The sequence below is a fragment of the Podarcis pityusensis genome (assembly GCF_964106645.2).
Source record: "Podarcis pityusensis genome assembly, chromosome: 8".
In the NCBI taxonomy this organism is placed as follows: Eukaryota; Metazoa; Chordata; class Lepidosauria; order Squamata; family Lacertidae; genus Podarcis; species Podarcis pityusensis.
The window spans coordinates 5639770-5666482 of NC_138033.1; the positions used below are offsets into that span (position 1 = coordinate 5639770).

The 26713-nt window shown below is 46.5% G+C and overlaps 1 protein-coding gene across 1 annotated transcript; it reads left to right on the top strand.

Annotated features, from left to right (window-relative positions):
* Positions 1-1886: 1886 nt before the first annotated feature.
* On the top strand, positions 1887-16100 carry KPTN (kaptin, actin binding protein). Its single transcript, XM_081018978.1, has 12 exons — positions 1887-2314; positions 3480-3562; positions 4567-4651; positions 5877-5931; positions 6201-6276; positions 6367-6440; positions 7564-7673; positions 9598-9711; positions 10891-10963; positions 11608-11743; positions 13293-13490; positions 15610-16100. Exons 1-12 carry the CDS (start codon positions 1960-1962, stop codon positions 15748-15750), a joined length of 1500 nt encoding a protein of 499 aa, XP_080875104.1. The 5' UTR covers positions 1887-1959; the 3' UTR covers positions 15751-16100.
* Positions 16101-26713: the final 10613 nt, after the last annotated feature.

Consider the following 26713-nt stretch of genomic DNA (forward strand, 5'->3'; position numbering starts at 1 on the left):
CTGCCATCCCACTTGAGTACAATACCAGTTGGGTAACATGACTGGAAGCCTGTGTGTGTGTGTGTGTGTAAAATTTTACAAAGCCCCATATTTTCTAGGGCTCTGGCAATGAGCTTAAACTATACATAGTATGACTTGCTTAACTGGCTTTTGAGGGAAATACAATGCAAACATAATGCATTGTAAAGATCCAAGGTGCCGTTTTCAGTAGCCTGACGAAAGAATGCAGTTCTTCCAAGTGTTAAGTCTAATAAACCTGACTAACTATTAGAAGGAATGGACCATCTCTTTAAATATTGGGGCTATTTCTGGGAATGGGGAATATTGCAACAAGGAGCACTTGTAACACATCACAATATAAAATCACGGGGGTGGGGGTTGGGGGGAGAGGAAAGAAAGAAAGAAAGAAAGAAAGAAAGAAAGAAAGAAAGAAAGAAAGAAAGAAAGAAAAACAAGCCCAAGACCTGGCAATACTGTAGGTTTAAAGGACATGCATTTCAGCTGACTGGCATTGTCTGTGGATTTTATATTTTGGAAGAAAAGCTACAAAAATTTTGGACCCCGTCTCTATACATTTAAAGCAGTATCATAATGCTTTAAACAGTTGTGGCTTTCATCCAAAAGGATCCTAGGCACTGTTGTTTGTGCCTAGAGTAGCTCTGAGACTCCTATTCCCCTCAGGCGCCTACAATTCCAAGAGTGGTTTAACAATATCTCTGCTCAGGGAATTGCAGCTCTGGGAAGGCAATAGGCGTCTCATGCCAACTCAGGACGCTTTACCAACGAGTTTCCAGGAAGTGGTGACAGTGGCACAATACTGCTTTAAATGTATAGTGGAGATGCGTCTTCAGAGGAAGAAAACTGCCCTCTAATGGACAATGAGAAGAAAAACGAAGAAGAGATTGTGTTAAGCGTATGGATCAATACGCAATTGGTGATAGGGTTGCATTTGTTAATCGTAGAAACTCACAGAAAGGGTCTCCATTTCATGCAGTGCTAAAAAGAGGAATGCTAGCGCTTAGGGTCAAGGCCTGGTGCGCATGGAAGTGCGTTGCTTTCCTGCTATGTGTTTGTCACCTGTTCAAAAACTACCATAGTTCAGCATTTGGAGTAAATTGTTAAGAGAGATGTCATTTCCAATCTCTGGTGTTTTCTGGTGCCCTCTGGGCCTGGACATTCCCCCTTTGGCCCCACTATTAAACTATCAGAGGGCACCTTTTGTTGTGTGAACCACCCTGAGACCTCCAGGTATAGGGCGGTATGTAAATTCAGTTAATAATAATCATTAAATCTTCAGTACAGACATGGCGCAATTGTGCCAATTAAACATTTGCAGATTACAGCCCTAGCAATAACCCCATGAAGATGTCAGGCTGTGTAAATCCCAAAGGGTCATCTAATCTAACCCTCTGCAACCCATTTTATTTTAAATCTGTTTATTGGTTATCGCATATTTTTGTTTTTTTCTCATTTGGGGCGTGGTGACACTGTAGACAAGCACCAAAAATTCTTTATAATCTGTTAAAGCTATGCTTGGTGGAGTCACCTCTTTTCCTTGCTTTTTATTTAATTTTTAAGTGCTGTATATTATTATTATTTTAAAATGCCACCCTTAAACGTCCTCCCCGCAAGTTGCAGACTGCGACGTCCATACGTGTTGGCGATGGGGATATTTCAGTACTGAGTTTTGCGTTTTTATGTTGCAGACCGCCCTGTGATGGTGATAATAATAATAATAATAATAATAATGATGATGATGATGATGATGATGATGATAGCGCCGGGCAACGGGAAGGAGCCTAAAGAGGCCATCTTGGAATCGGGCGTGCGTCACACGTCCGCGACGCCTCTTTGCCCGGCGACGTCACCTTCGGAAGGCCCCCTACCCCTTTTTACCTGGCTCTCCAATGATGGTGGGGAAGGGAGGACGGGGCTGCCCGTAGCGGTGCCTGAGCCGGAATGGATCCCTCCCGGGAATGCCCGTTTTCGGAGGACAGCTTCACCCGCTTCTCCTCCCAGAGCAACATCTACGGGCTGGCCGCGCTGCCCGGGGCGGCCCGCGGGGGCGGGAGGGGCCCGGGGCAGGAGGATTTCCCGAGGGGGGCGGGGCTGGGGCAGGAGGAGGTGGGGGTCTCCGAGGGGCCAGGGACGGGCCTGGGGGTCCCTGTGCCCCCCGCCCCCGGGGGGTGCGGGGACGGCCCTGGGGGGCTCCTGGCTGCCACCCTGAAGGGGAAAGTGATTTATTTCCGCTACCAAGACCTGAGGCAGAAGCTGCGCCCCGTGGCCAGGGAGCTGCAGTTCACCTATATCCCAGGTAAGGAGGCAGGTGGGCTCAGTGGGCGGAGGGGGGCAGTCTGTGGGTTGGAGTGAGGGACCGGGGGACCCAGGTAATAATAATAATAATAATAATAATAATAATAATAATAGGTAAAGGGACCCCTGACCATTAGGTCCAGTTGTGACTGACTCTGGGGTTGCGGCGCTCATCTCGCTTTATTGGCCGAGGGAGCCGGCATACAGCTTCCGGGTCATGTGGCCAGCATGTGGCGAACCAGAGCAGTGCACGGAAACGCCGTTTACCTTCCCGCCGGAACGATACCTACTTATCTACTTGGACTTTGACATGCTTTCAAACTGCTAGGTTGGCAGGAGCAGGGACCGAGCAACGGGCGCTCACCCCGTCGCGGGGATTCGAACCTCCGACCTTCTGATCAGCAAGCCCTAGGCTCAATGGTTTAACCCACAGCAACACCCACATCCCTTACAATAATAATAATAATAATAATAATAATTTATTATTTATACCCCGCCTATCTGGCTGAGTTTCCCCAACCACTCTCGGCGGCTCCCAATCGAGTGTTAAAAACAGTACAGCGTTAAATATTAAAAACTTCCCTCAACAGGGCTGCATTCAGATGTCTTTTAAAAATAGGATAGCTGCTTATTTCCTTGACATCTGATGGGAGGGCGTTCCACAGGGCGGGCGCCACCACCGAGAAGGCCCTCTGTCTGTTTCCCTGTAACCTCACCTCTCGCAATGAGGGAACCGCCAGAAGGGCCTCAGTGTTGGACCTCAGTGTCCGGGTAGAATGATGGGGGTGGAGACGCTCCTTCAGGTATACTGGGCTGAGGCCGTTTAGGGCTTTCAACGTCAGCACCAACACTTTGAATTGTGCTCGAAAATGGACTGGGAGCCAATGCAGATCTCTCAGGACCGGTGTTATGTGGTCCCGGCGGCCACTCCCAGTCACCAGTCTAGCTGCCACATTCTGGATTAATTGCAGTTTCCAGGTCACCTTCAAAGGTAGCCCTGCTCCTCCTCTGCCCCCCCCAACCCCCCTCCACCTACGAGAGGAAATCTCTCAGTTCAGCATTTCATTCATTTCCCTCTCTTCTTGTGCGATCTTTGTTGGATGCTAACTGCTGGCAGGTGATCTCCCTTACCCCACGGTCTCTTTGTGTGTCTCTTTGCTTCTCAGTTGATGCCGAGATCGCCTCCATTGACACTTTCAACAAATCACCTCCCAAAAGGGGTTTGGTGGTGGGGATCACCTTTATTAAGGTAGGTGTGGCTTTTATCCCTTTGTGAAATGATGCGTCGCTTGGTGTGTTTTTCACAAGCAGTGCTTTTGAAAAGCGGAGACCTAATACTGTATGGCATGCAGGGAAGAGATCTCAGACTTTGACATCAGGGAATAATAGTAATAGTAATAATAATAATGATAAAATTTCTAGTATGCAACTCAACTGAATGGGTTGCCCCAGCCAGTCTGGGCTGCTTCCAACAAAATATAAAGGAAAACAATGAAGCATCAAACATTAAAAGCTTCCTAAAACAGGGCTGCCTTCAGATATCTATGGAAAGTCATAGGATTGCTTATCTCTTTGATATTTTATGGGAGGGCGTTTCACATGGGGGGGCGCCACTACCGAGAAGACCCTCTGCCTGGTTCCCTGTAGCTTCACTTTTCTCAATGAGAGAAGTGCCAGAAGACCCTCGGAGCTGGACCTCAGTGTCCGGGCTGAGCTATGGGGGTGGAGGCACTCCTTCAGGTATACAGATTAGGTTCTCACAAGAAAAGGTAGTCCTTTAGGTATTGGGGTCTCGGAGGATGTGCTGTTCCATTTTGGCTGGTCCTGCTTCCAAGAAAACTTGCCTTGGGTCAGGTTGTAACTTAAATTAACACAATGGTTTACAATTCTCGTCCTCAGGATAACCACTTTACAGCAGTACTGGTGTGATTGGCGGGTATTTAGTGATTTTGCTAATTCATATTGTTTTGAGTAGCTGTATTTGTTGTACTTTCATTTTATATATTTTTTGTATCTGCTTACTGCTTTTGGGGCATCTGGGGCAAAAAGCAGTATGTAGGTAAATGAGAACATAACATAGCTTATTGCCGGATTAAGCCCCATGACAGTCTTTCTTGGCCTGAAAAAGGAAGACTAGATAGAACTTTGGTTTGATCCAGTAGAACTCATCTTTAAGTGATTACGTGTACTGCAAAGTCTTCTTGATGTGAAATGAACTTGCATCTTTGCCTGTTTCTCTTCCCATGTCCACAGGATTCCGGCGACAAAGCCAGCCCCTTCCTTAACATTTACTGCGACTATGAACCAGGATCTGAATACAACTTAGATTCTATCGCACGTGAGCCTTCAATATCTGTTTTTGCCACCTAACCCTGAAATCAGTGCCCCAAGTTCCCTCCAGTCTCTTCTGTTATCTCCCTGTTAACCCATGTCCTGGAAGCAAAATATATCAAAACTGCTTAGAAAACCTTCACGGATGTAAGAGTCAAAGTGCAGAATTTGGCGTGAAACATGGATTTTCTAGCAAAGCAGTAGTATCTCCTACCCTATTCAGGGGGTGGGTAGCTGGAAGTTAAAAGCCATTAGGTATTCTAGTTAGTTATGCCAAGGTATGAAGCCCAGCATACATGGCATGTTCGCATTTACAACAGAGAAGACTTCTGAAGCCACCCCTCAATGGACTAGCACCTTAAGCTCTTAAAAACGCAATCGCCCCAAATTCCAAATTGGGTAATATCAAACCCTTGAGAGCTACAACTTCCTTTTCATTTTGGTGATGATAAAGTGGTACCTTGGTTTTCGAACAGAATGTGTTCGAAAACCAAAGCACGGCTTCCAATTGGCTGCAGGAGTGTCCTCCAGCCAATTGGAAGCTGCGGCAGATGTTTGGCTTCCGAAAACCGTTTGAAAACTGGAACTTCCGGATTTTGATCGTTCGGGAGCCGACTTTTTTGGGAGCCAAGGTGTTGGGCTTCCAAGGTACGACTGCACTTCCCCTGGGGCATGTTCATGATCCAGAGAAGGTTGATTAATAATAATAATAATAATAATAATAATTTATACCCTGTCCATCTGGGCTGGGCTTCCCCAGCCACTCCGGGTGGCTTCCAACAAAAATATTAAAATACTGTAATACATCAAACATTAAAAGCTTCCCTAAACAGGGCTGCCTTCAGATGTCTTCTAAAAGTATGGTAGTTGTTGTTCTCTTTGACATCTGATTGGAGGGCGTTCCACAGGGAGGGCGCCACTACCGAGAAGGCCCTTTGCCTGGTTCCCTGTAACTTTGCTTCTGGAACTGCCAGAAGGCCCTCGGAGCTGGACCTCAGTGTCCAGGCTGAACGATGGGGGTGGAGACGCTCCTTCAGATATACTGGACCTTTGAGGCTGTTTAGGGCTTTCAAGGTCAGCACCAACACTTTGAATTGTGCTCGGAAACGTACTGGGAGCCGTACTGAAACATACTGGATGTATATTGTCTCTCTCCCCCGCTCCAACTTCCCAGCTATGGAAACTGGGCATATACTTTCTTGTTTTCAGGGAGTATTTTTCTTTCTATCCAGAGAGCTGTTTGAACCTGGAACTGCAGTTTACCCCCTTCCAGCTGTACCATGCAGAGTACGTATGCCACTTGCCCTTTCTCATCTCTCTCTAAAACAAAACCCCTCTTCCCTGCTTTTCCCTTTTTCCTTGTGTGTCATTCCCACCCCCCCAACCTGTGGCCAGAGACAGCCCCATCCTAACTGTTTGTGCGCAATCCACCCTGGGAGCCCTTTTGGCTGAAGAGCTGGATGCAAACACTCTAAATAAATTAAAAAATAAAAAATATTTCGGGGACATTCATACAAAACTCTTTAAAAAAGAAAATGCTTCTTCTCTCATCGCAGAGTCCAGGTTGCTGACCAGCCGGAGACGGTCTTCCTTTTGAGTGGCAATGACCCTGCGATCCACTTATACAAAGAGGTGAGGCCACCACCAGATGAAGGCGAGATTTGGTTTTCCCATTGCGTTGGAGGCGCCCTGATGTGACTGTATTGCTCCTCTCCTCTGTAGAATGAAGAGCTGCACCAGTTTGAGGAGCAGCCGGTGGAGAACCTCTTTCCTGAACTCAAGGAGCTGCCAAGCAAGTAGGAAGATGGGTTTGCTATTAAAAACAAGAGAGGGAGAGAGAGAGCTGGTATGGGGAGAGCAAGTTTTGGTACTACTGTATGTGTGTGTGTGCAGGAAGGAGGCTTACAGAAGCTCTGAGACTAAGGCCCAGCCTCTCCTCGTATTTACGGGACCGCCTCTCCTGGTCTGCCCCGCAGAGGACCTTAAGCTCCATGAATAATCATAGTTTAGAGGTCCCGGGCCCTAAGGAAGTCAGATTATCCTCCACCAGGGCCAGGGCCTTCTCAGTGATGGCTCCGACCTGGTGGAATTCTCTGTCCCACGAGACCGGGGCCCTGCAGGATTGGTCTCAACTAGGGCCAGAGCCTTTTCAGTACTGGCCCCGACTTGGTGGAACGCTCTGTCACAAGCGACTAGGACCGTGCGGGACTTGACATCTTTCCTCAGGGCCTGTAAGACAGAGCTATTCCGCCTGGCTTTCAATTTGAACTTGGCCTGATCTTTTATTCCCCTTCCTTCTCTCCCCCTCCCCTTTTTTCTGAAGATCATCTGCTCTGGGATCCCACAGCTAATTCTCCCCTGGTCTCCACGCTGGCCCAAATAGGACTAATTTAGCCAGCTAGCTCTGGTGATCATCTAATGTTTATTGGATGGTTCCCCCCTAAATTGATTTTTGAATTCCGAATTTATTATTCACGTTTATACTGTATTTTATGCTGTTTTTTGCAGCATCAATTAAATGTTTTAAATTTGTTGTTAGCCGCCCAGAGCCCGCTTTTCTGAACCGGGAAGGGCGGGGTATAAATAAAAATTTACTATTATTATTGTTGTTGTTGTTGTAACTTAAAAAACAGCACAAAAAGAGAAGGGATGGGGAGGGAGGAGGGGAAAAGCAAAACCGCACAAGGTTGGTTGCATCCAACCTTGGTCATACTTGGAGAAAACACTTAAAAATGCATGGGCATGACCAACTTAAGTACATAAGTTTCAGTGGGGCTACTCGTGAGTAGAGATCAGTTGCACTCCTCACCTCAAGGGGCGGACTCTGCATCCCCCATTCATCCTTCATTCTGTCCGACCTCTGTTTTGCCCAGGAAACCACCCACTCCATTGATCATTGCCCTCCTCTCTTCCTTGCAGCGTCCTCTGGTTAGATGTGTACAACATTCCAAACTCAGGGCAGCGGATCACGGCCTTTGGTTGCCAGAGCGGCTACATCCGAGTCGCCCACGTTGAACCAGCCAGTCGAGGTAAGCTACCTTTATTTGTGATGTTTTAAAAGGAGGTTGACAAGTTTCTCTGCTCATTGTGGAATCTTTTTGGAGGGAGGGCTCTGGCTATGCAAATGTCCCAGGCTTCAGCACTTGGTAGACCAGCCTTTGACAGCCAGCCTGCAGGAGCTGACGGGAGTTGTAGACCGAAACAGCTGGAGGGCTCCAGGTTGGCAAAGGCCCTGTATGAGAAGCCCCTATCACTATTGGCATTCCACCAGGTCTGTTTAAGCAGGCATTCCCTTGAATGTGAACTTTCCTGATCTATTTATAATAATAATAATAATAATAATAATAATAATAATAATAATTTATTATTTATACCCCGCCCATCTGGCTGGGCTTCCCCAGCCACCTGGGCGGCTTCCAACAGAACACTAAAATACAATAACCTATTAAATATTCAAAATAAAAAAAATCCTTCCAGTAGCACCTTTAAGACCAACTAAGTTCTTGGTATGAGCTTTCGTGTGCAAGCACACTTCTTGCACACGAAAGTTCATACCAAGAACTAACTTAGTTGGTCTTAAAGGTGCTACTGGAAGGATTTTTTTTTTTTGATTATGGCAGACCAACACGGCTACCTATCTGTAACTATTAAATATTAAAAGCTTCCCTAAACAGGGCTGCCTTCAGATGTCTTCTAAAAGTTTGGTAGTTATTTTTCTCTTTGACATCTGGTGGGAGGGCGTTCCAAAGGGTGGGTGCCACTACCGAGAAGGCCCTCTACCTGGTTCCCTGTAACTTGGCTTCTCGCAGTGAGGGAACCTCCAGAAGGCCCTTGGAGCTGGACTTCAGTGTCCGGGCAGAACGATGGAGGTTGAGACACCCCTTCAGGTATACTGGGCCTTTGAGGCCGTTTAGGGCTTTAAAGGTCAGCACCAACACTTTGAATTGTGTTCGGAAACGTACTGGGAGCCAGTGTAGGTTTTTCAAGACCGGTGTTATATGGTCTTGGCGGCCGCTCCCAGTCACCAGTCTAGCTGCCGCATTCTGGATTAGTTGTAGTTTCCGGGTCACCTTCAAAGGTAGCCCCACATTGAGTGCATTGCAGTAGTCCAAGCAAGAAATAACTAGAGCATGCACCACTCTGGCCAGACAGTCTGTGGGCAGATAGGGTCTCAGCCTGCATACCAGATGGAGCTGGTAGACAGCCGCCCTGGATACAGAATTGACCTGCGTCTCCATGGACAGCTTTGAGTCCAGAATGACTCCCAGGCTGCGCACCTGGTCCTTCAGGGAGACAGCTGCCCCATTCAGGACCAGGGAATTCTCCACACCTGCCCGCCTCCTGTCCCCCCAAAAACAGTACTTCTGTCTTGTCAGTATTCAACCTCAATCTGTTAGCTGCCACCCATCCTCCAACCGCCTCCAGACACTCACACAGGACCTTCACCACCTATTTAATTGTCTTTAAGTGCTGTGCTTTGTCACTGGTTTGTTTTATTGTGAATTTTAATTATAGCTGTTTCTATGGAACTTTAAAAATAAAATGTATATATATATTATAATTGATTTTATACTTGTAAACTGCTTAGTCTCCAGCTTGGGGGGGGGGGCGGGTAAGTGGCATATAAATATTCCTAGCAGCACCTTTCTTGAAAACTCAGCCATTGTGGTGTTGGCTGACTGTCCCCTCTGCCCCTACACCAGTGTGGTGTAGTGGTTAAGAGCAGTGGACTCGTAATCTGGGGAACCGGGTTCGCTTCCCTGCTCCTCCACATGCAGCTGCTGGGTGACCTTGGGCCAGTCACACTTCTGTGAAGTCTCTCAGCCCCACTCACCTCACAGAGTGTTTGTTGTGGGGGAGGAAGGGAAAGGAGAATGTGAGCCGCTTTGAGACTCCTTCGGGTAGTGATAAAGTGGGATATCAAATCCAAACTCTTCTTCTCCTCTGCCCAAGTGGTGCTGCAAAGCTGGAACATCCAGCAAGACGGTCCCATCTCCAAAGTCCTGGTGTTTGCTCTGCCAGCTTCCTGCCCTCCGGGCGACCCCTCAGGAACCGTGGCTTCAAATGGTAAGAAACAAGAGGGGGCCATGGGCTTCTCTGCAACCTCAGGTGGAGATAAGGCAGCCTTTCCCAAGCTGGTGCCCTCCGGACAAATGGTGGAGTCCCAACTCCCACCATCCCTGATCATTTCCTCTGCTGGATCGGGGTGATGGGAGCTGACGTCCGCCAGCATCTGGAGGGCACCAGCTTGTGGGTGGCTGTCAGGGGCGGGTGCCAGGAGCAGGACAGTAATAACTCACACAGCATTGGTGAAGTTAACTCTTTATTCAAAGAAACAAACAGCTCAGGAAACCAGGCCTAGGGAGCACAGCAACTCTTCCCGTTAGATCTTGTCCCAATGAGGCAGTTGCGAGGACTGAAGGTCCCTGTCTTCCCACAGTTGCCTAAGCTTCTTCCTTGCTCGGGTTCTTCCCAGGCAACCTGAAACTCTGTCGGCGTGGCTGCCTCTGTTCCGCCCTCTTCATACCTCTTCTGGTTCTGGGAGCCCTGCAGGAGGGGATCTGGTTGCAGCGGGAGTGGGAGACCCCCTGGTTTCTTCAGCAGCCTGCCTCATCTCTGTCTCCTGGCCCTCCTCCTCTCCTGCCTCTGAACTGTTGTCTGCCACAGCCTCTTCCTGCTCACTAAACCCTGTTGCCTCTTCAGTTTCCGATACCACCACCTCCTCCCAGTCTTTTCCCTCGGACCACTCATTGTCGTCCCACCAGCGCTCCCCAGGCTCTGAGTCTTCTTCCCCTGGGGGTTCCCCAGCTGGTAACTCCCAGCATTCTTCTGCATGTAGCCAGTCCATGACATGGCTGATGTGTAGGATGAGAGGCTGTTTCGCTCAAGGCTCAACAGCAGGGATAGGCAACCCAAGGCCCGTGGGCTGGATCCGGCCCAATCGCCTTCTCAATCCGGCCCGCGGATGGTCTGGGAATCAGGGTGTTTTTAAATGAGTAGAATGTGTGCTTTGATTTAAAATGCATCTCTGGGTTATTTGTGGGGCATAGGAATTCGTTCATTATTTTTTTCAAAATATAGTCCGGCCCCCCACAAGGTCTGAGGGACGGTGGACCGGGCCACGGCTGAAAAAGGTTGCTGACCCCTGCTCAGCAGCATTTGGGAACTGTGCAGGTAGCTCCGCTCTTTCTCTGGTGTGGGTTTCTTCTGTCTGTGTGTTTTAAACCTTGGTATCTTCTCCTGCAGGTAATGCCGGCCCCCAGGCTCAGAGCTACAGTGTCCTAGTCACCAGCACTCTTGAACTGTCTGTTGTCTACAGGTGAGTGGAGTGTTAAAAACAATACAGCATTAAATATTAAAAACTTCCCTAAACAGGGCTGCCTTCAGATGTTTTTTCAAAATAGGATAGCTGCTTATTTCCTTGACATCTGATGGGAGGGCGTTCTACAGGGCGGGTGCCACTACCGAGAAGGCCCTGTGTCTGGTTCCCTGTAACCTCACTTCCCGCATTGAGGGAACCACCAGAAGGCCTTTGGAGCTGGACCTCAGTGTCCGGGCAGAATGATGGGGGTGGAGGCACTCCTTCAGGTATACAGGACCAAGGCTGTTTAGGTCAGCACTAACACTTTGAATTGTGCTATTACTATTACTATTACTTCTCTTGATCAGGTCATCGGCATCTGCTGTCTCGTTATTCATATATGGCAGTAGGTGGTATCCATCTATGTTTTACTCAGCATAGGCCTGTTGAAGTTAATGGACCTGCCTTAGCTGTGGTCATGAATTTCAGCGTGTCTGCTCTAAGTGGTATCTGAAGAAGTGTGCATGCACACGAAAGCTTATACCAAGAACTAACTTAGTTGGTCTTTAAGGTGCTACAGGAAGGAAATTTTTTTATTTGCTCTAAGTAAAACTTGGTTGAATACCACCCAATGTTGTTGTTTATTCCTTCCCCCCTTCCAGGAATGTGCTGCAGAGAGGCCTGGAAGACCAGCTGGTCCTTCCCTTGAGTGACCAGTACGACAGCGTCCTGTGTGCCCTCGTGACCGACGTCAATTTTGACCGTGAACCAGAGATCCTCCTTGGCACCTATGGGCAGGTCGGCAGTGAGAGATCTGCCTTCACCCACCGTGTTGGCTTGGATGGGTTTAGGGTCATAAGGTGCTCTTACGTAGGGTGCCTTCTCTAATCTGGCATCCTCCATAGGTTTTTGTTTATACAGTAATTGTTTCTGTGTTTTAAACCTAAACTGTGCCCCACCGTTCCTCGCTAGGGGCTGTTACCACAAAGCAGCCCATGAAAACAAAAAAAAATATGAAAATTGCAAATGATAGCTCAGACTGGCACCTGCAGGCCAGACTCCAACAGCCTTAAAAACCCTGCCTGTACAGACAGGCAGATCATCAAGAAATGTGAAGTTGGAAGGGAGCCAGTGTCCAACCCTGTGCAGTGCTGGAATCTCCACTAAATAATCCCTGACCGCTGGCCTTCCAACCTTGGTTAAAAAGCCTTTAGTGAAGGAGACTCCACCACCTACTGAAGGAGTCTGTTTCACTGTCAAACAGCAGTTACCCCCAGAAAATTATTCCGAGTGTTTAGTTTGAATCTCCTTTCTTGTAACTTGAAGCCATTGATTCGAGTCCTACCCTCCAGAGCTGGAGAGCTTACACTTGCTCCCTCTTCCATGTGACAGCCCTTCAGATATTTGAAGATGGCTCTCCCAGTCTCCTCTTTTCCAGGCTAAACATACCCAGCTCCTTCAACCGTTCCTCATCAGGCTTGGTTTCCAGACCCTTGATAAGGGGTCAGCAACCTTTTTCAGCCGTGGGCCGGTCCACCGTCCCTCAGACCATGTGGTGGGCCGGACCATATTTTTTGGGGAGAATGAACAAATTCCTATGCCCCACAAATAACCCATAGATGCATTTTAAATAAAAGCACACATTCTACTGGGACGCGGGTAGTGCTGTGGGTTAAACCACAGAGCCTAGGACTTGCCGATCAGAAGGTCGGCGGTTCGAATCCCTGCAACGGGGTGAGCTCCCATTGCTCGGTCCCTGCTCCTGCCAACCTAGCAGTTCGAAAGCACGTCAAAGTGCAAGTAGATAAATAGGAACTGCTCCTACGGGAAGGTAAACAGTGTTTCCGTGCGCTGCTCTGGTTTGCCAGAAGCGGCTTAGTCATGCTGGCCACATGACCCGGAAGCTGGACGCCGGCTCCCTCGGCCAATAAAGTGAGATGAGCGCCGCAACCCCAGAGTCGGCCACGACTGGACCTAACGGTCAGGGGTCCCTTTACCTTTTACACATTCTACTCATGTAAAAACACCAGGCAGGCCCCACAAATAACCCAGAGATGCATTTTAAATAAAAGGACACATTCTACTCATGTAAAAACACACTGATTCCCGGACCGTCCGCGGGCCGGATTTAGAAGGCGATTGGGCCGCATCTGGCCCACGGGCCTTAGGTTGCCTACCCCTACCCCTGCCCTTGATCATCTTGGTCACCCTCCTCTGCGTACCTTCCAGCTTGTCAACATCCTCCTTAAATTGTGGTGCCCAGAACTGGACGCAGCAGTTTGTCAGTATCCTTTAATGCTCATCGGTTGATCGCAGGAAACTTAACTAGAATTCCTTGGTCTTCTAGGAGCTTTTGTGCTACAAGTACCGGGCCCCGGATGCTACAGCGGGAGTCCAGCCCTCCAGCCCGTCCGACGGGGAGTTCCACCTGCTCTGGCAGCGCACTTTCCCCAGCCCCCTCCTCTGCATGGAGTATGTCGACCTCACCTGTGACGGCCTCTGCGAACTGGCTGTGGTGTGTCTCAAAGGGCTGCATATCCTCCAGGTGAGTGTATTGGCATGGACTTTCTCAATCTTGGGTCCCCAGATCCCATCATCCCTGACCATGGGTCCCGGTACCCAGGAACGATGGTAATTGTAGTCCCAACAACTGCTGGAGACCCAAGTTCGAGAGAGGCTGCCGTACCACATCCATTTCACGTTTTCGACTGCACTTCATTTCCTTTTTCTCCAAAACACTTTGCTGTTTTCACATATTGCTGCAAGGAGGAGGGGTTTTCACTACCCCTGTGGCAGAGTAAGGACTGCCCAGTTTCCCCCTTTGTATTCCTGGAAGCAAGAAGCTGGGGTACTTGAAATATTTTAAAGGGCAGCATTCAGTGAAGAGGCCTGCCATATCCCTGAGGACTCATCCTGCCCTGGCAATGACTTCTTCCTTGCCCACTAAGCAGAGAGAATAAACACCATCTGAAAGTGCCTAATAAATTAAAGAGAAGTTATCCCAAATAACTTCCAGCCAGATTTGCATTCTTTAAATGCAGTGAGTTGGCAGGAAGCCCAGATCCACAGGTGTCAAATCTGCTTAGAGCTGCCAACTTTTGCTTCTGACACACATTATTTTTTTGGGGGGGGGAACACCCCCCCAACCTTCCATTTTAAAATTCAGCTTCATGTGCTGACATATCCCCCCCCCCCCCCATTCAGCAAAGCCTAACATTACAAACCCGTTTTTTTAATTCCCAGTCCTAGAATGCTGGGTAGATCTGACTCAAAGTGTCACACCCCATCATTCCTGTTTGTTTATTTTTTACATTTATATCCCGCTTCTCCTCCAAGGAGCTTAAGGTGATATACAAGGTTCTCCTCCTGCTCCCCATTTTACCCTTACAACACCCGTGTGCGGAAAATTAGACTCAGAGGCAGTGACTGATTCCAAGGCCGCCCAGTGAGCTTCATGGCTGGGGTGTAGATTCAAACCCAGACCCACTCTAAGCACTATACCACACTGATTCCTTCTGGGAGCTTCCTCCTTTTTGTTGCTGAGTGGCTGGCAAATTGCGCGGAGCCCTTTCAAGGCTTTGCTCACCTCCTTCCCGCATATTCCCTTGTGCAACGATGATTCCCTTCTCTATTCATATTTATTGCCTTTGGTGTCCCCTGAAATGTTACAAAATCATTTTATTATTATTATTATTTATTGAATTTATATACCGCTCTATACCTGGCGGTCTCAGGGCTGTTCACAGAATAAAATCAAGATATAAAACCACAAATACCTAATAAAAATACAAACAGCAACTCAATAACCCCCCGCCCCCAACTCCACATTTTAAAAGGGCATAGGATGTAAATCGGATCAACCAAAGGCCTGGTTAAAAAGGAACGTTTTTGCCTGGTGCCCAAAGGTGTATAATGAAGGCGCCAGACGAGCTTCCCTGGGGAGAGCATTCCACAGACGGGGAGCCACTGGAGAGAAGGCCCCGTTCTCGTGTTGCCATCCTTCGGACCTCTCGATGAGGGGGCACACAAAGGAGGCCCTCAGAATAATAATAATAATAATAATAATAATAATAATAATAATAATAATTTATACCCTGCCCATCTGGCTGGGTTTCGCCAGCCACTCCGGGCTTCCAACGGAATATTAAAATACAATAACCTATTAAACATTAAAAGCTTCCCTAAACAGGGCTGCCTTCAGATGTCTTCTAAAAGTCTGGTAGTTGTTGTTCTCTTTGATATCTGGTGGGAGGGCGTTCCACAGGGTGGGTGCCACCACCGAGAAGGCCCTCTTTCTGGTTCCCTGTAACTTGGCTTCTCTCAGCAAGGGAACTGCCAGAAGGCCCTTGGCGCTGGACCTCAGTGTCCGGGCAGAATGATGGGGGTGGAGACGCTCCTTCAGGTATACTGGGCCTTTGAGGCCGTTTAGGACTTTAAAAGTCAGCGCCAATACTTTGAATTGTGCTCGGAAACGTACTGATGATCTCAGGGTCTGGGTAGGTTCATATGGGAAGAGGCGGTCCATGAAGTAAGGCGGTCCTGAGCCTTCGCTTCAAGGGACCATTATTGAGGCACCGGATGAACTTGGGGATGAGCAAATTCCTTCAGAATAAAACCTGTCCTCTTGCTTCTTCCCCCACCCCCATCTTCCTTGCCCCCAACAGCACAGCCTGACGCAGACGGCAGAGTGCCTCTTAGAGCGGCTCCGGTTGAAAGTTGCCAGCCGGGCGGCCCAGCCGGCGCTTCCTGCGCATCACCAAGATGCCAAGCCTGAGGATGGCGATGGGAGAGGACCAAAGGAGTGATGGGTGTAGCTGCTGCGCCCTCTTGCCTGTTCGTTTTGCCCAGAAACCAGGGATTAGTGGCCTCCCGAGGGGACAGGACCTTCCGAGCTCTGCCATGGCACCGCAGAAGGAAACGAGGACCAAATCACTGGTTATGGTGCGGGAGTAAGGAGATGCGGGGTCCACTCACGACCCCCCAAGCAATGTTTCTCGGCTGTGTCTTGGCCTCTTGGCCCCAGGAAAGAAACCTCTTTCACGAGGCTCCTTGTGAACCGTTCTCATTCCATCTCTCTCCCCTCTCCCCCGGCACTTCTCTTAAAGGCTGGCCTGACCAAGAACTCTATAAATAAGGAATAAATTTTGTACACTAAGCAGGATCTTCTCTCTGTGTTTGTGGCGAAGGCTGGCGTTCCTAATTCAAAGAATAATAGAATTGTTCCGCTGCTGAACGACTCTTGCTGTCAGAAAGTTCTTCCTAAAGTTTGTTCGGAATCTCCTTTCTCGTCATTTGGCTTGGGCACTGTGTCTTCGGCACTCCAACGCAACATCTCTGGGTTGTGACTTGGCCATGCGGCTTAGAGCTGGGGCTGGGATCCCAGAGGCCGCACTGCTTATGAATTCCAACCACTAGCCCACACTGCCTGAAGAGTTCTGCCTTAAGCAGTCAGCTGGTGTTCAAAACTGGAGGAGAGGAAAGCTGTGCCCCTTGCGCTTCCTCCAGGCGAGGTGGACGGGAAGGGGTAGAACATCTGCTTTGCATGCAGAAGTTTCCAGTCTCCACCTCTGGCATTTCCAGTCATGGCTAGAAATAATAATAATAATAATAATAATAATAATAATAATAATAATAATAATATAATGATACCTCGCCCATCTGGCTGGGTTTCCCCAGCCACTCTGGCCAGCTTCCAGCAAAGTATTAAAATACAGTAGTCTGTTAAACCTTAAAAGCTTCCCTAAAGAGGGCTGCCTTCAGATGTCTTCTAAAAGTCTGGTAGTTGTTCTCTTTGACATCTGGTGGGAGGGTGTTCCACTGGGCGGGTGCCACCACCGGGAAGGCCCTCTGCCTGGTTCCCTGTAACTTGGCTTCTCTCAGCAAGGGAACTGCCAGAAGGCCCTTGGCGCTGGACCTCAGTGTCCGGGCAGAATCATGGGGGTGGAGATGCTCCTTCAGGGATACTGGACCAAGGCCGTTTAGGGCTTTCAAGGTCAGCACCAACACTTTGAATTGTGCTCGGAAATATAATGTGAGCCAGTGTAGGTCTTTCAAGACCGGTGTTATGTGGTCTTGGCAGCCGCTCCCAGTCACCAGTCTAGCTGCCGCATTCTGGATTAGTTGTAGTTTCCGGGTCACCTTCAAAGGTAGCCCCACAGAGAGCATGTTGCAGTAGTCCAAGCTCTTCTTAAAATCCTGGCAAGCTGGTGCCAGTCAGACCTGACAAGACTGAACGAGGTGGACCTGGTGGTCTGATTCCGTATCGGTGCCAGGTTACCCGGTAGGCAGACTTAAGCAAAAGCCCAAAGAAATCGAGGTTTTGTTAAAAAAGGATTTGATATTTCAAAAAGTAAGTCATCATTGAGAGAGCTCAGCTGGTACAGAATGAAACTCTTCATCTTAGGTTTTGGGTTCGAGTCCTGTGTTGAGGATTGCAGGAGTTTGGTCAAGGCTCTTGTTCCTTCTGTGGTTCTCTGGGAAAAATCAGTTATCAAGGGAAAAATCAGAAGACAATTACACGCTACTGCACACTCCCCATTTTCCTGTTCTTTCTTTATTACTTAATCCCCTACCGAAACCAAGGGGGGGCGCCCTACTAACGTGTATCAAAATAACTTGATGAAATAGGATCCTGTCATTTGTTGCTATAAATCTAGGGTTTTTTTTTAATTTAAAAAAAATATTTTGGAGTTTAGTATTTTTTTTTAAACTTTGAATCGCATACGGGAGCACAACCATTTTGTCAGTGTTTGGGGCCTCTAAAATGTCTTAATCCTCTGGCCCTGTTCTGTATATAGAAGCTTCCTATACATTGCGGCAACTTTCTCATCACCTTGAGCAAAGAAATGTGCTTCTCGTCATGTAGAAAAACGTCGAGTGTTGTATTTTTTCTGGGACTAGGTTCTGCTAGTGAGGACGAACAGATGGCCCAGGAGAGAGGCACGGATTAAGCTTGAATTGCAATAATTAGGAAGTGTTTTGCAGAGTCTCAGCACAGCTGGGGAAGCAGCAACAGCAGCTTCTCTCGGTCCGGGAAGTGACGTGGCATGCCTCTTCCCCCTTTTTTTTATAAGATATTTATTAAAGTTTCAGCATATTACAAAAATAAGAGAAAGAAGTAAAAAAAGAAAGAAAATAAAAACGAAAATAAAAATACAAGGTAAAAAAAACAGTTAAAAACAAGTCAGTCTTTCCATATCTTATCTTTCATTTGCTTGTTTCCCTGACCTCCTCACACCTCCCTTTTTTGGATTCCAGTTCAATTAGTTAATTCAGCAATTCCTTTCCCTCTTTGATTTTATCTTAATCTTTTATCTTAATATATTATAACTTTAGATTATCACCTGTTAACAATCCATTTTTACATATTCCTTTATAACATTGCTGCTAAAAACCACTTAACTTCAATCCAACATCATTCTAACATTCATTAATTTTACAGTATTTCTGTAGATAGTTTTTAAATTTCTTCCAATCTTCTTCCACCGACTCTTCTCCCTGGTCTCGGATTCTGCCAGTCATTTCCGCCAGTTCCATATAGCCCATCACCTTCATCTGCCATTCTTCCAGAGTGGGTAAATCTTGTGTCTTCCAATACTTTGCTATAAGTATTCTTGCTGCTGTTGTAGCATACATAAAGAAAGTTCTGTCCTTCTTTAACACCAATTGGCCAACCATGCCCAGGAGAAAGGCCTCTGGTTTCTTCAGAAAGGTATATTTAAATACCTTTTTCATTTCATTATAAATCATCTCCCAGAAAGCCTTAATCCTTGGGCACGTCCACCAAAGGTGAAAGAATGTACCTTCAGTTTCTTTACATTTCCAATATTTATTATCGGGCAAGTGATAGATTTTTGCAAGCTTGACTGGTGTCATGTACCACCTGTATATCATTTTCATAATATTCTCTCTTAAGGCATTACATGCCGTAAACTTCATACCTGTGGTCCATAACTGTTCCCAGTCAGCCATCATTATGTTATGTCCAACATCTTGTGCCCATTTAATCATAGCTGATTTCACCGTTTCATCCTGAGTATTCCATTTCAACAGCAAGTTATACATCTTTGACAAAATCTTGGTTTTGGGGTCTAACAGTTCTGTTTCCAATTTTGATTTTTCCACCTGGAAGCCAATTTTCTTGTCCAAATTATATGCCTCCATTATCTGATAATAATGAAGCCAATCTCGCACTTTATTTTTTAGTTTTTCAAAACTCTGCAATTTCAATTTGTCTCCCTCTTGTTCCAAAATTTCCCAATATTTCGGCCATTTGGCCTCCATATTGATGGCATGCCTCTTTCCCTATGGGGTTTTGTCCGACAGGGATGGGGAAACCTCTTGTCGGCCCAATGGCCAAATTCGAAGATGGCCAACCTTCCTCCAAACACAATTCCCTCCAGTGGAAGAAAACAAAACAAAAACAGATTTGGACACGGTAAACAACAATACCACACTCTCCGCCAGGAATGTGTCAGGAGCTCAGCCTACACTCGAGTAGGACCCTGGCAGAGACACATGCCCGACTGGCATGTTCTCTCCCTCCTGGTCGATCGTTCGGGAGCTTCAAAAGCTTTCTTCTGCCGGAACATCACAGCGACCGATGCCAACCGACACTGGCACACTTAGGGATCTGCAGAGTCTTCGCAGTTCGCGTGACAGACCTCAGCAACTCAGCATTTTGGCTAATGTACTTTATTTACATATAAACACACACGGAGCACTGCAACATGGCTCCCTCTCTCTCTAGCATCAGACAGCAAAGAGAAAAAGAACAAAGGACAATAGTCCCACTTCATGGAACACAGTAACACAAACATCTGTCTCTGTCACTTCCCACTCTGTGGAGTCAAAACATATACCGTCATGTGATAGACAACAATCCCATGACTGCAATCATGGAGCAGGAATTCTAACAGAATAATCCTCTGACCAACCAAGCCGGATGTCCACTGCTTGGCTCCAATCCTAAGTATCCCATGGGCTCCTCCAGGACAACAGACATGTGGGGCTTGGTAGGCTGTTTTGAAGGGTGTGGAGTGTGGGCCTTTGATCTGCTGCCTCCCCCACCCCAATTTTCTTGCTAACTGTGGTTTAGTAAAATACAGAGCCTTCTAGCTTGAAGCAGAGAGGCTCTGGGCACCATTTCCTCAAATCAACGGGAGGTTCTTTGGCACTGCTTTTGTGCAGATTTATATATAGCCTCTGAAATGTGCTCAGAAGAGTCTTTTGTAGACAGCGCTCATCATTTCGTTGGTACTTGTTCTCTCGCTGACGGTTCTGCTCAGTACTCAGAAGGAGGGAAGAGGAAAGCAGATCCCGCTTCATTGTCCAAAGCAGGTTAATTTCCCATCTCCTTTTAAGTTATTTTTCTGACTCTCCAAGGTCTACTGCTGAGTGAGAAGTACAGGCTTAAAAATAAACTGACATTCAGATTATGCTTTCTCAGGTGTTTCCAAACCCGGCATTTGGAAGCCGGAATCCAGGAATCAAGAGGACGCCATATTGCTCAGAAAAGAGAACTGTTTGGGTTTTTTTTTCATTTCCCAGAAGAGGAAGAGATATTTGCTGGTATATTAGCTGGGTTTTCTCTAGTGAAGAAAGACGGGTTTCTCTTTGGAGTTCCTCTTGAAGAGAAGAGGGAGGGCTTGTTCCATTTGTTCTCAACTGGGACTGCCTGCAGGGCTTGTGTAAGGCAAGTCCCTGTATTCATTTCTCCTGCATCTTTCCTATAACCTTTTAAAAAAAATATTTCATCCCTGTGTCTGTACATATATAAGTGCATAAGTGCATAAGTACATATATAAGAGATAAGTGCATGGTATACATGGACATAATTATTTCATTCAGAGTAGACCCATTGTGTTGTAGCCAATGTAGTGCTAAGTTAGTTACTTAAAGGTAAAGGAACCCCTGACCATTAGGTCCAGTCATGGCCGACTCTGAGGTTACAGCGCTCATCTCGCTTTATTGGCCGAGGGAGCCGGCGTACAGTTTCCAGGTCATGTGGCCAGCATGACTAAGCTGCTTCTGGCGAACCAGAGCAGCACACGGAAACGCCGTTTACCTACCCACCAGAGTGGTACCTATTTATCTACTTGCACTTTGACATGCTTTCGAACTGCTAGGTTGGCAGAAGCAGGGACCGAGCAACGGTCGTGGGGATTCGAACCGCCGACCTTCTGATCGGCAAGTCCTAGGCTCTGTGGTTTGACCCACAGCGCCACCAGCGTCCCTTAAAGTTACTTAGCCCCCAGTAAAATGTTCTGCAGAAGCAGAATGGTGCAAGAGTACAGGTAAGCCGACTGCTGGTAACTTCATTGTGCAATAGATTGCTCCATCCACAAGCGCAACATTAACGCTCGCCCGTCCATTAATGCAAGAGCCCTTGCTGGGTGGACTGCAAATGTTGGATGTAGTCCATTGAAATTCATGAGCCCCAATTAGGCGTGTCTACAAACTTCACAGGGTCTACTTCGGGCACTGGAAACAATACAACTATAGCAATTGTTTTTGGCAGGGGCTGGGAATCAGAGCATCATGGAGCGCTGCCCCTCTCTGATTGTTCAAGGATCCCTCATAAGTGGAGATTCCTCTGACATGGTCTTTCTTCCATGCCCATTTATTTGTCTTGCAAATTAAGGGCGGACATTTTCAACAGTGGTTGCTGGATCCCTAAGTCTAGTGCAGGGGTCAGCAAACTTTTTCAGAAGGGGGCTGGTCCACTGCCCCTCAGACCTTGTGGGGGGCCGGACTATATTTTGAAGAAGAAAAAAAAAAGAATTCCTATGCCCCACAAATAACCCAGAGATGCATTTTAAATACTAGGACCCATTCTACTCATGTAAAAACACGCTGATTCCCAGACCATCCGGGGGCCAGATTTAGAAGGTGATTGGGCCCCCAGTCTTAGTTTGCCTACCCATGGTCTAGTGCTTTCAAGTATGGTAGTTTTCACCTCTTTTAGGTTCTAACCACAAAAGTAGACCCTGTGCTCATCCCTCAGACAAGTTCTTTGTCTTCCAGAAGTTGTGTGTGGTTTGCTCTCTTGAATATGGGACACCAGGTCGTCCTCCCCTTAGTCTTTTTTGCCTTTTCTGCCTTAGTGGCCATTTTAAGGATTTATCCCTGTGCTGTCTTTGGTTGCAGCACGACTGGAATTTTCTTGTTTTAAAACAAGCAGTTAAGGGGGTGTTTGGGCACCAGCAGAGAGCCTGACTATACCCCTGACTGAGGACTGAAAGAATTATTAAAGTATTAATGGTTTCAGCAGGATGGGAAACCTTTTAATCCATGAGCTCCTACTTCAGCTGGTCATTTACCTTGCATGGCTTCCCTTTTCCCTTCTCCTGCTTAAAAATATTAAAATTTTAAATGCACCTCCTTTCTTCCACAGAACCTTCCATCCACAACAGATCAGACCCACACCTACTTAGCTTCAGCAAGGCTGCTGAGCCATGATGAGAGCCAGTCTGGCATAATGGTTAGAATGTTGGACGGGGAACTGCGAGACCAGGGTTGAAATCCCCACTAGGCCATGAAGCCTTAATCTTGAGCCAGTCACTCTTTCAGCCTAACCTACCTGACAGGGTTGTTGTGTGGGGATTAAATGAGGAGGGGGAGAACCATGAGTTAATTGGAGAAAAGGGCAGAATGTAAATGCAATCAATCAATCAATCAATCAATCATCAGTGTGCCTTCTGGCCAATTCTTTGCATGCATATGGGAGAATCAGGTGATGCAGGAGAAGAAAATAATAATAATAATAATAATAATAATAATAATAATAATAATAATATAGAAAGATGAATTCTTGGATGCCAAGACCCAAGTTTGGGGCAGGTACTCTTAGGTGAGAGAACCCCAATAGAGATTTAAAAATCACAGAATATGCAGCAGAGTAAAGCGGGGAAATACAGGATGTTTGGGAGGAATTGTGCCCTTTGATATACGATATCTTTATTGTCATTGTCCCATGCAGAACAATGAAATTGAAAAACTACATAAAACATTCAAAAACCCCTAAAAACTCTGAAACCCCATTTTAAAATACACTATACTATAGAGACCCCTTATGCTGCGTTTAGAACCAGAATTGCATTTGTGTAGAAACTGTTTCTCAGGCGGCTAGTCCTGGTCTTTATAACCCTGTACCTTCTTCCAGAAGGCAGAAGTTGAAAGAGATCATTTCCTGGGTGCGTACTATCCCGCGCTATCTCTGCCGCTTTTTTATGGCACCTGACAGCATAGATTTGATCTAAGGTGGGAAGAGTGCACCCAGTTATTCTCTCTGCAGTCTTTACAACCCTGGATAGCACCGTTTTTTCCCCTGGCCGTGCAGCTCCCAAACCACACACACAGACCATAAGTTAATACACTCTCCACAGTGCAATGGTAAAATGCTGTTGACAGGTCCTTTGAGAGATTGTTTTTCCGGAGGATTCTCAGAGGATTCTTCCAAGTTCCTCCCAGTTTCCCTAGCATAGAAAAAAACCACACGTTTGGTAAGTTAAAAATACTTTACTTACAAACTACCCAAAGGTCAGATTCATGTACTTTTCCATATAGCATTCAGAAAAAGTTGCACAGGCAGTAAAACTTGGCTTAGTTGCAGTGGTGAAAGTTCCCTTTTTTGTGTGTACAGAAACTCAAGAGAGGCTTGTAAGAGCCATGTGGTCTGAGCTGCAGCAACCAGCTCAGACCTCCTCACACGCTGAGCTTCTCAGATAGGCTGATGGAGAACAATAGGACTGATTATCTAGTCCCTCCCAAGCTGAGCAAATCCAGGCAGGACAGCTTACTTTATGGTCTTAACCCCTTCATGCTTTAATTAGACTTAGAATAGAATCATAGAATCATAGAATCATAGAGTTGGAATAGACCACAAGGGCCATCGAGTCCAACCCCCTGCCAAGCAGGAAACACCATCAGAGCACTCCTGACATATGGTTGTCAAGCCTCTGCTTAAAGACCTCCAAAGAAGGAGACTCCACCACACTCCTTGGCAGCAAATTCCACTGTCGAACAGCTCTTACTGTCAGGAAGTTCTTCCTAATGTTTAGGTGGAATCTTCTTTCTTGTAGTTTGGATCCATTGCTCCATGTCCGCTTCTCTGGAGCAGCAGAAAACAACCTTTCTCCCTCCTCTATGTGACATCCTTTTATATATTTGAACATGGCTATCATATCACCCCTTAACCTCCTCTTCTCCAGGCTAAACATGCCCAGCTCCCTTAGCGGTTCCTCATAAGGCATCGTTTCCAGGCCTTTGACCATTTTGGTTGCCCTCCTCTGGACACGTAAGCATGTTGGCTATACGAGGCTGGTTATCCCACCCTATGGCTGTGCAAAACCTCCTGTCAATTCATACCACAGTGCATGCCTCTGAACAACCAACGTTAGAACCAATTTCTGTCAGTGCAGCTATAGCCTTGTTAAGTTTGCTTATTTAGTTATTTCATCTCTTTATATGCTGCTTAAGACTAAACTTGTTAAGTGGGTTACATTACAGTGGTACCTCGGGTTACATACGCTTCAGGTTACATATGCTTCAGGTTACAGACTTCGCTAACCCAGAAATAGTACCTCAGGTTAAGAACTTTGCTTCAGGATGAGAACAGAAATCGTGCTCCGGCGGTGCAGCGGTAGCAGGAGCCCCATTAGCTAAAGTGGTGCTTCAGGTTAAGAATAGCTTCAGGTTAAGAACGGACCTCCAGAACGAATTAAGTACTTAACCCGAGGTACCACTGTACTCTGAATACATTTTTTTAAAAAAAAAATCCAGGCATTTTAATAAAAGTTTAATCTTGCAGATTTAACTGGGTTGTGGGGTTTTTTGTGTTTTTTGTTTTGCTACCTCTATTGGTTGGTTTTTTATTTGCACCACAAATAGAGAACCCAAAAATACTTTAGGCAGTATGGAACGAAATTTCCAAGATAAATATATTTTCATACTTTTTTCAACCAATAGAGACTATATATAAATGGCCACTAAAGACCCCCCATTTTATGATGGGATTTTTCTTCCTGTCGGGAGAGTAGGAGTACAATAAACCCTAAAAACATATTCTGAAAAGTAATTAAATGTCAACCACTGTATGATACAAGATATGTCCTATAGGGTCATCAAACATGATGCCTTTTCCGTTCTGTTAAATACTCCTCTACATGTGACTAACAAGGTATCAGTTTCAAACTTACAGGTAAGAGTATGAGAATTTTAAATTACTGAAGCAATACAAAAATTTATATTTAAATATTTAAACTAAAATCCAAACCTGTGGTCCCACAGCTTCTTATGTTGCTCAGCAACTGGCTAAGACATAGATTTCTAATAGATCTTTTGGCCCCCAACTAAATTTTATTTGCTGCTGCTGTGAATTTTCTTTTGGCTGCTTAAATCCCCTCCCCTTGTGGCCATTTTTAGTTTTTTAACACTATTTTTTTCAAAAATTGTATTGTAAGCCCTCTGGAGGAGGAGAGAGGTCTTGAGGAAATGGCAGGATATTTTGGTAAAAGAAATAAAAGCTGGTGTATGCATTTTGTTTTGTTATTTGCCTTCTACTTTTTTAAAAAAAACAACAAGTTTCTAGTCCACATGCCAATGAAGTTGTGCCTGAATGTATGTGGACACAGCTGGCTGACAGCTCAGAAGCCCGGGAGCATGGTTGAATAAAATCTCAGGAGAGCAAGCAGATGAATTATGCAAACTTGCTCCAATGTGCATAAGCTATACCAGGAAACAAAAACTTATTTTTCAGGGCACCGTATTGTGATTGCCTTGGGCAATTTACATGTTCTATATCTATATATGTAGTGTGTGTTCGTGTGTAAACATATATACCATTGTTGATATATAGCAGAGAGTGTTCACAGTCTTGATTGTTGTTGTTTAGTCATTTAGTTGTGTCCGCCTCTTCGTGACCCCTGGACCAGAGCACGCCAGGCACTCCTGTCTTCCACTGCCTCCCACAGTTTGGTCAAACTCATGTTGGTAGCTTCAAGAACACTGTCCAACCATCTTGTCCTCTGTCGTCCCCTTCTCCTTGTGCCCTCCATCTTTCCCAACATCAGGGTCTTTTCCAGGGAGTCTTCTCTTGTCATGAGGTGGTCAAAGTCTTGGAGCCTCAGCTTCAGGATCTGTCCTTCCAGTGAGCACTCAGGGCTGATATCCTTAAGAATGGAGAGGTTTGATCTTCTTGCAGTCCATGGGACTCTCAAGAGTCTCCTCCAGCACCAGAATTCAAAAGCATATTAAATATCATGCACAAGATACACATGAAATGCTTTTTTCTCCAACCCAAGAAATGGTGCAGATCTTTAGGAATGTCTTTTAAGTAACTTTCAGATGTGCCAGCCCCTTCCCTAACAAGGCAACCTCCAGATGTTTTGCACGGCAGTTCTCATCAGTCTTAGCCAGTTTGCACAGTTTTCTTGTTGGGGAGGAGGCCTAAAAATGTTAAACCAGTTCTTTGGAGGTGGATTCTGAGCATCGGGAACACCCAAATGAAATAAACGGGGACAACTCCTTTCCTCCTTCATTTTTGCTCCCCACCTGCCCCGTGCCCCCAAGCCAGAAGCCAGAGACTAGTGCTGGTTAAGGTGTTTGATGGACCTAGAACAGGCCCTAGCTGCACAGATGTGGAACTCTGAGCAATGCCTCCTTCTTGTGATCTTACAGGATGGATGGACATATTTTAAGTGAAGAAGCAACGCTATCTGGAAATGGCCTTGCATTTGTTTTCGGCAGCTAGACTGGTGACTGGAAGCT

Bases quoted from the DNA above. Each gene is read 5' to 3' on its own strand.
- KPTN (XM_081018978.1), top strand. From the start codon at position 1,960: ATGGATCCCTCCCGGGAATGCCCGTTTTCGGAGGACAGCTTCACCCGC. The intron at 4,652-5,876 runs GTGAGCCTTCAA...CTTTCTATCCAG, and splicing joins CAACTTAGATTCTATCGCAC to AGAGCTGTTTGAACCTGGAA. The intron at 6,441-7,563 runs GTAGGAAGATGG...TCTTCCTTGCAG, and splicing joins CTCAAGGAGCTGCCAAGCAA to CGTCCTCTGGTTAGATGTGT.